At 46.0% G+C, this 6,869-nt stretch overlaps 1 protein-coding gene across 1 annotated transcript; it reads left to right on the plus strand.

Annotated features, from left to right (window-relative positions):
• Positions 1-1,111: 1,111 nt before the first annotated feature.
• LOC136551300 (uncharacterized) lies at positions 1,112-6,243 on the plus strand. The gene is made up of 4 exons (XM_066542872.1): positions 1,112-1,318; positions 1,630-3,361; positions 4,101-5,206; positions 5,300-6,243. Exons 1-4 carry the CDS (start codon positions 1,215-1,217, stop codon positions 6,195-6,197), a joined length of 3,840 nt encoding a protein of 1,279 aa, XP_066398969.1. The 5' UTR covers positions 1,112-1,214; the 3' UTR covers positions 6,198-6,243.
• Positions 6,244-6,869: the final 626 nt, after the last annotated feature.

The raw sequence follows: 6,869 nt of genomic DNA on the forward strand, positions 1-6,869 counted from the left end.
CCTCATTGCGCACTGGCCAGGTCTGGCACATGCAGCCTTTTGTTTGGTTGCCCACACCCAGATAGACAAGCCAGATGCGGAGCCTGTTTGGTCCCCCGCGCTTGTCTCTGGCTCTCGTCCAGGCAAACAAACACGCCCCTTGTTTTTCCCACTGCACACCTGGTCCCCCGTGCTTGCCTGCACAAAGCGAGCCTGTATCGCCAAAAATGTAGATTTTTTTGCACGGAGCGAGCTTGGCCGGAGGGCGACTTTTGCACGGAGGCGGCATGGCTGAAACCATAGACTAGGAAACTAACCACGTGAAGGTTACATCTGGTGTGTTGGGTTGAGCCTCGTACAACCAACCAATCACGCCCTTAAGTCATGCTTGTGTATTGTTAAAAAGCGTGACGATAGAAGTCAAACAATGGTTTAGATCTATATGAGAGCGATTGGTTTCCTTCTCGGTGTGGCCTAGCTCTCATCTACCATGCAGGCTCCTGCCGGCCAGGTTGTTCAGCTACGACAACCGTTTGTTTGGTTTCTATGCGGATGTAGCCGGAATGCATGGTTGTTGCACGTGTTTCATGGTTCTCAGTCTCACAACCACTCTCCCCACACGCGCCATCTGCACTCAACGAGCCAAGCTCACCAGAAACGTTTCTTGAAAGCCAGGCTGTGCTGACCATTTTGCATTGTCGGGGCCCAAGTCCACAACCAGACAACCAATCACCTATGAATTGCATCGGACCGATTTAACTCGGCTAAATACGTGTAACCAATCAAACCCTGCAAGATATGGGCACGCTTATAGCAGGGGATAACATCTACACAAAACGATCGACGATCGTTCGGAAATTTCTGCAATTTCACCATTTTTGCTACTTGATGATTATATAGTATGAAAAAATTAGATACGGTATTATTTTTACAGAAATGAGCCCCGGAATCGAATTTTCTGGTTACGGGTTTCATCCCTAGCTCCAGTGTTCCACCCCTCCTTTTTCAGGAGACCTAAAAAGAAAACAGGGGCAGAACGGTCAATTCCAACTGCAAAGTCTCAGATTTTCTTTCGGGACCAAAACCAACCTACACCCAACTCATTTTTGTTTTCCTCCTTTTCTTTTCGCCTTCCTTCTTTTTCATTCCCCCGCTGCGGCGCTGCCTGCCTCTCTCCCTCCCCTCCTCTCCTTTTTCTATTTTTTTCGTTTTTCCATTTTCCGCTGTGGATTCCCATGGTCACCACAGTGAAGTCTCGACCGCCGCATGCTTCCTTCGCCATGAGCGGCGGCCGCCGCCGCTCTTCGCCGGCGGCGCCTTCCTGCTCCTCCGTATCCGGGCGAGTTCCACTCCTCCCGTTCTCATCCTTTTTCTGTCTGTTTCTTGCAATCCTGAAGCGAACGAACTGCTCTTTCTTTTCTTTTTTTTGTCTCTCTCTGAAGTTGTGTTGGGTAGTTTAAGCTTGATCCGTGCTTCAACCGCTCAAAAGCATCGATTTTTTTCTCTAGGTTCTTGTATGCTTTATTTTATCCTGAGGTTTTGTTTGGCGATGAGCTGCTTGCTATTCGTCACCACTTTCCCTATTCGGCGATCAACTGCAGCCATGTGCTAATTCTCTTGCGGCCGCGGCGTGTCGGGTTTCTTTTGCAGGGGTTCGTTGGTTGCGTTATGCTGCTTGACCTTGATGCTCTTTGTTTTCTCCGTGTCGGCCGCGGCGGCGGAGGATTGCGCTGACGAGAGTGACGGCGCTGATGGCGACGGTCGCTGTTTCAGCTTCCGGGATGGCTGCGCAGACCGGAGCTCCTTCTGCTTTTCGTCCTCGGTGGCTCAGATGCTGCTTGCAAGCGAGGATGGCACCAAGGCGCCGGATTTGGAGATGTCAAGGGACCGGGGACCGACCTCTCTGCCATTGTCCTTCCCGATGTCCGGCGGCGGAGGCATGGTAACTTGCTCTTCTGTTGACTCGTCGCTCACACGGGCGCGCAATGGATTGGGGAAAGACAACGATGCTAGAGCGAGGTATAATGTCGCGTCATGCCAGGCGCCGCTTGTGCCTGACAATTGGATGCGGGCATCAGCTGGGGTGCCCATGGAGGTGGATGGCACGGCCACAGATGCCGACCCGAGTGGTCTTCAAAGTCCCTTGTCGATGAATGTGGAAATTAACCCCCCGGTGCTGGATTGGGGCAGGAGCGACTTGTATGCCGCAACCAAGGCCAACTTGACCGTGGTGAATTTGAACAACAACAGTGTCCTGCGTTTGTATGAGCCATTCAGCACTGACCCCCAGTTTTATGTGTATGGTTATGAGGATCTGGAGCTGCAGCCTGGGGATAATGCTACAGTCACCTTCGTTTTCTTGCCAAAGTTGTTGGGCTCTTCATCAGCACATCTAGTTGTGCAGACAAATTTTGGTGGATTTATTATACATGCAAAGGGCATGGCTGTCAGTTCGTCCTATCAGATACTGCCATTGACAGGGATAGATGTTGTGATTGGTGGACAGCTAGAGAGGAACTTATCGGTATACAACCCATATGATGATACTCTCTATGTTGAGGAAGTGGCTGTTTGGATGTCTTCATTGGAGAGCACAAGGTATTCTTCTCACCTTGTTTGCCAGCTAGGCCCCTTCGATGGAGCATTGGAGCTATCTTCTTCAGGTAGCAACTGGTATACAGCAAGCAGTGAGGAATTTGGATGGCCAGTGGTCTATATCAGGCCTAGTGAGCAATGGGAGGTGCTTCCTTCAAAGAGCAACACTGTAATAGAGTTAAAACTGCAAGCTGTTTCTGAAGGCAAGGTGTTTGGTGCTATCTGCTTGAAACTGCGCAATGGCACTCCTAGTACAGTTCATACTTTTGTGATACCTATTGAGCTAGAGGTGCATACGCGAACTTACTATGATTCCAGTGGCTTAATTGCTGTCACATTTGAGCATATATCGACTTGTGATGAAACTGGGTCAATATTTTCACTTTCCTTACGGAATGATGGACCAAAGTTACTGAGGATTATAGGTGTTACTGAGGATGACAGAAATGGCCCAATGATCTTTCAGGTTAAGTACCTGAATGGATCGATACTCTTACCTGATACTGTAACAGATATAGCTTTAGTAAGACATACTTCTTCAGTTCCAGAGGACATTTCATCTGACAGCTGCAATATAGTTGTAGAAACAAACAGTACCCTTGGTAGTTCAATCATAATACCGTGCAAAGATTTAGTGCGTGCATCTCTTTTCTATATTAGCAATGCTATTGTTGCTGAATCCGATGGACCGTTTGCCAGATCATTATATGATGAAGAGATCTCTGCTAATGCAAGGACGAGAACATTGGGCAGCATGCTGCAAGTAGAAGACTCATATGATGTGGAGGTATTCCTCCTTACACTTTTCTTTTCACCAAGAAATAGAACCTTCATTGATTACATTGATATTAAATGCCTTTTCTTGTTCAAGTGCTAAATGCTTACTAGGAGTTGTACTTGACATATGGCCTAGTATGAGTACTACCTTATGCTGTTTGATATGGAGTAGTTATATCTAGCCCACTGTATTGTTCTTTTTTCTTTCACGTCACTCCCACATAATCCATCGCGTGTAGCTTCAATTTCCCTGCGATGTCTTCATCCCTTAGCATGAAACTGCATGGTGTTGAGTTTATGCTTAACTGGCAAGTAATTGGTATGCTAGGTTTTCTCACCTGGAGCTTGCTCTATAATTATTATTGAAGAGAATATGTTCAATACCTAAACCTGAGTCGTTAACTCTTAATCAGGTGTCTCTAAAATGGCTTGATGTTCTAGAGAGAAAAAAATGTTTTTAGTAATCCTTAATTTTATCTGATCCTGCTACTAGTAATAGATTATTCTGGTCTTGAGATTGATGCCTATAGCTGTATATAAGCAGAGTACCTTGGTAACTTGATTCCTGTTATAGTAGTTAAAATCGCTCTTCTAAATAGAACTTTACCTTCCAATTGTCTACATTTTTTTGTTATCCTTGTGCTTAAGTGCTGGCACCTGTTTGATTGCTTATTTCAGTTGGATAATACATCAGTCTATATCCTTTTGCTTGTAAGTCTGCTGATGTAATATCATAAAATTATTTGCAGCCAATGGTCATGAGAGCAGTCAAAGCTGATGATAGAATACTTAGACAATGGAAATCTCATGGAACAAGTGACGGGATTTCTGTTCTTATGGATCATGAAATGTTGTTTCCCGTTGTGCAAATTGGTTCACAGTTTTCTAAATGGATAAAGGTCCATAACCCAAGCCTGGAGCGTGCAGCCATGCAGCTGATAGTGAACTCTGAGGAGATCATTGACCAATGCAAAACTGTAACCGATGTATGTGAACTCACATTCTCAAGCAAATCTCCAGAGATTAACTCAACTGAGACTAGATTTGGTTTCTCATTAGGTGATGCAGCAATCACTGAGGCCTATGTTGATCCTTCAGAGACTGCTTTGCTTGGTCCTGTTGTCTTCCGTCCCTCGAATCACTGCATGTGGTCAAGCATGGTTTTGATCAGAAACAACCTGTCAGGCATGGAGATGCTGCCTCTCCGGGCATATGGCGGACGGCAATCTATTGTCCTTCTAGAGGAATCTGAACCTGCTTGGAAGCTAGAGTTTAGCCTTGGATCCAATGTTCAGAATAAATCAACAATGACCAAACAAGAGGTCCCAAGCTCTTTGTGCAGTCAACAGTTAACCAAAGAGATACATGTTAAAAACAGCGGTGACCTTCCTCTCCAAGTGACAAAGGTTAAAGTTTCAGGAGCTGATTGTGGTGTGGATGGATTTACTGTGGACAACTGCAAGGGATTTAGCTTAACGCCAAGTGAATCAATAAGAATGCTCATTTCTTTTCAAGCTGACTTCTCTTCAGCTATGGTTCAGAGAGATCTTGAGTTGGTCATGACTACTGGCATCTTTCCGATCCCTATGACTGCAACTATTCCGGTCTACATGCTTAACCAGTGCAGAAAATCTTATCTCAGATCTGCCCACTGGAAGCTGTTGGTAGTCTTCTTTGGAGCTTTAACACTGCTTATTCTGGTCTTTGTCCGATATGTCCCAGATTCTTTGACAGTGGGCTCTCAAGATTACATCAAGATCGATGACCAGAAAAGTACCATTTTTGAGAACAAGAAAAGTACCATTAGCAAGACTCTGAAGCCCTCTTTCCTTCACCAAAGCAGCAAAAAGTCCAGGTAAGTTTTGACCAGTGCCTCTACTTTTTCCCAAGTCCACTTCATTTTTTTCACATTTATTTAAGTTTGATCATTTGTGGTTTGTGTGCACAGGACAAATAAGGAACACAAAAGAACTGAAGAAGCTCTTGCTGAGAAATACGCTGCCAATGTTATTGATAGCTCAAAGAGTACAGATGACAAGAATAATCCTGATGAACAACTGCATACAACTTCGACTGTATCCGTGTCCCGAGCTAATCCAGTGGAAGACAAGGCCTCAAGAGAAGCTCCACAGACTAGTGAAAATCTCACCATCAGGATTGCCCGAGACAAAGGGAAACGAAGGAAGCGGAGAGTTGGTGCAGGACTGGCAGGTAAGTTTGAGGTTTCTAGCAGCCACAGTGGGAACTCAACACCGTCTTCACCATTGTCACAAAGTTCAACCCCAAAACAAGGTTGGTCTTTTTCCGGAGCACCATCAGACTCGAAGCATGGAAATAAACTTGAGACTGGGTTCGATATCGAGGCAACCACATCATCAACTGGCACTAAGCATGAGAAGAAAACTTGGTCGCAAGTCGCTAAGGAGCAGCCTCGCTCGCGTTCAGCCTCGCCTGGAACTGGAATCACATCACCTCCATCTCCTGCACTGACCACCACCCCATGGCGCTCGCCGTCGTTGGCCACATCTTCCCCGATCACTCCACACTGTCGTGCTCCTGGCTCCAACCTGATGAAAGACAAGGCTGTGAAGAGAGACGTGGGTGCTGCGCCTGTGCCGAAGAAAGACTTCACCTACGACATATGGGGAGACCATTTCCCAGGAAACCTGCTGGTGATCGCAAGGGAGGCCGCGCCATGCAAGATGCCTGACGCTTCTGAAGGCGCCTCCTATAGCTTGTTTGCTAGAGAGCCTCAGACCCTCATGATGAAGCCATCATCTGCACCGCCGCCCATGTCTCGCGGCCGCGGCTCGTCTGATGTAGCATCTGGTTATGGAATAAAATGATCCTGAAAGCTGAAATAATTTGACCCGGGTTTGCCGTTGCGTCTCCCATGCATCCATGCGCTGCTCTCCGTTTCTAGTACTAACCATGCATCCTAACATGATTACATGAGGCAGGTTGCTGACAGCGCACATGTAAAAACTTATATAAAAGCAAAAGAAAGTGAAGCAGGTTAAAACTGACGTTTTTCTTCACCACTGACAGTTAAACTGTGTAGCTTAAAGCATGTAAATCGAGCAGTAAAGATCTGATTGCAACGTTAGTGAAACCAAAGGTCTGATTGCATTTTTGCTTCAGGCGAACGCGATTCAGAGAACATAAACGACCCCACATGATTAGCCTCCAGGCTTCAGCTAATAAAGATTCTAAAGTGCCATCATGTCTCACCTCGCTTTCGTCTGCAGATATGAGGGCAATTACGTTCCTGTATAAAGTAGGACAGGTGCTTGAAAGGCTTCATGCATGTTAGTGGTTGTCTCATTCGTTAAAGCCAAAATGCGAACCATGAGTAGGTGTAACACGTTCGAATTAAGCAGAAAGTTCAAAAATCGCTCCCTGTGGATGCCAAGAACGCCCTCTTTAGCTTGGAGTATCTTTTGTTCATCAAATTCCATTGCTACTTTACTGCAAGTTCACCTGCTCTGTATGCTACATTCGCATCGAAGTTCCTACTA

The sequence above is a fragment of the Miscanthus floridulus genome, chromosome 1 (assembly GCF_019320115.1).
Source record: "Miscanthus floridulus cultivar M001 chromosome 1, ASM1932011v1, whole genome shotgun sequence".
NCBI classification, from domain to species: domain Eukaryota; kingdom Viridiplantae; phylum Streptophyta; class Magnoliopsida; order Poales; family Poaceae; genus Miscanthus; species Miscanthus floridulus.

Bases quoted from the DNA above. Each gene is read 5' to 3' on its own strand.
- LOC136551300 (XM_066542872.1), top strand. From the start codon at position 1,215: ATGGTCACCACAGTGAAGTCTCGACCGCCGCATGCTTCCTTCGCCATG. The intron at 1,319-1,629 runs GCGAGTTCCACT...TTTCTTTTGCAG, and splicing joins TCCTGCTCCTCCGTATCCGG to GGGTTCGTTGGTTGCGTTAT. The intron at 5,207-5,299 runs GTAAGTTTTGAC...TTGTGTGCACAG, and splicing joins CAAAGCAGCAAAAAGTCCAG to GACAAATAAGGAACACAAAA.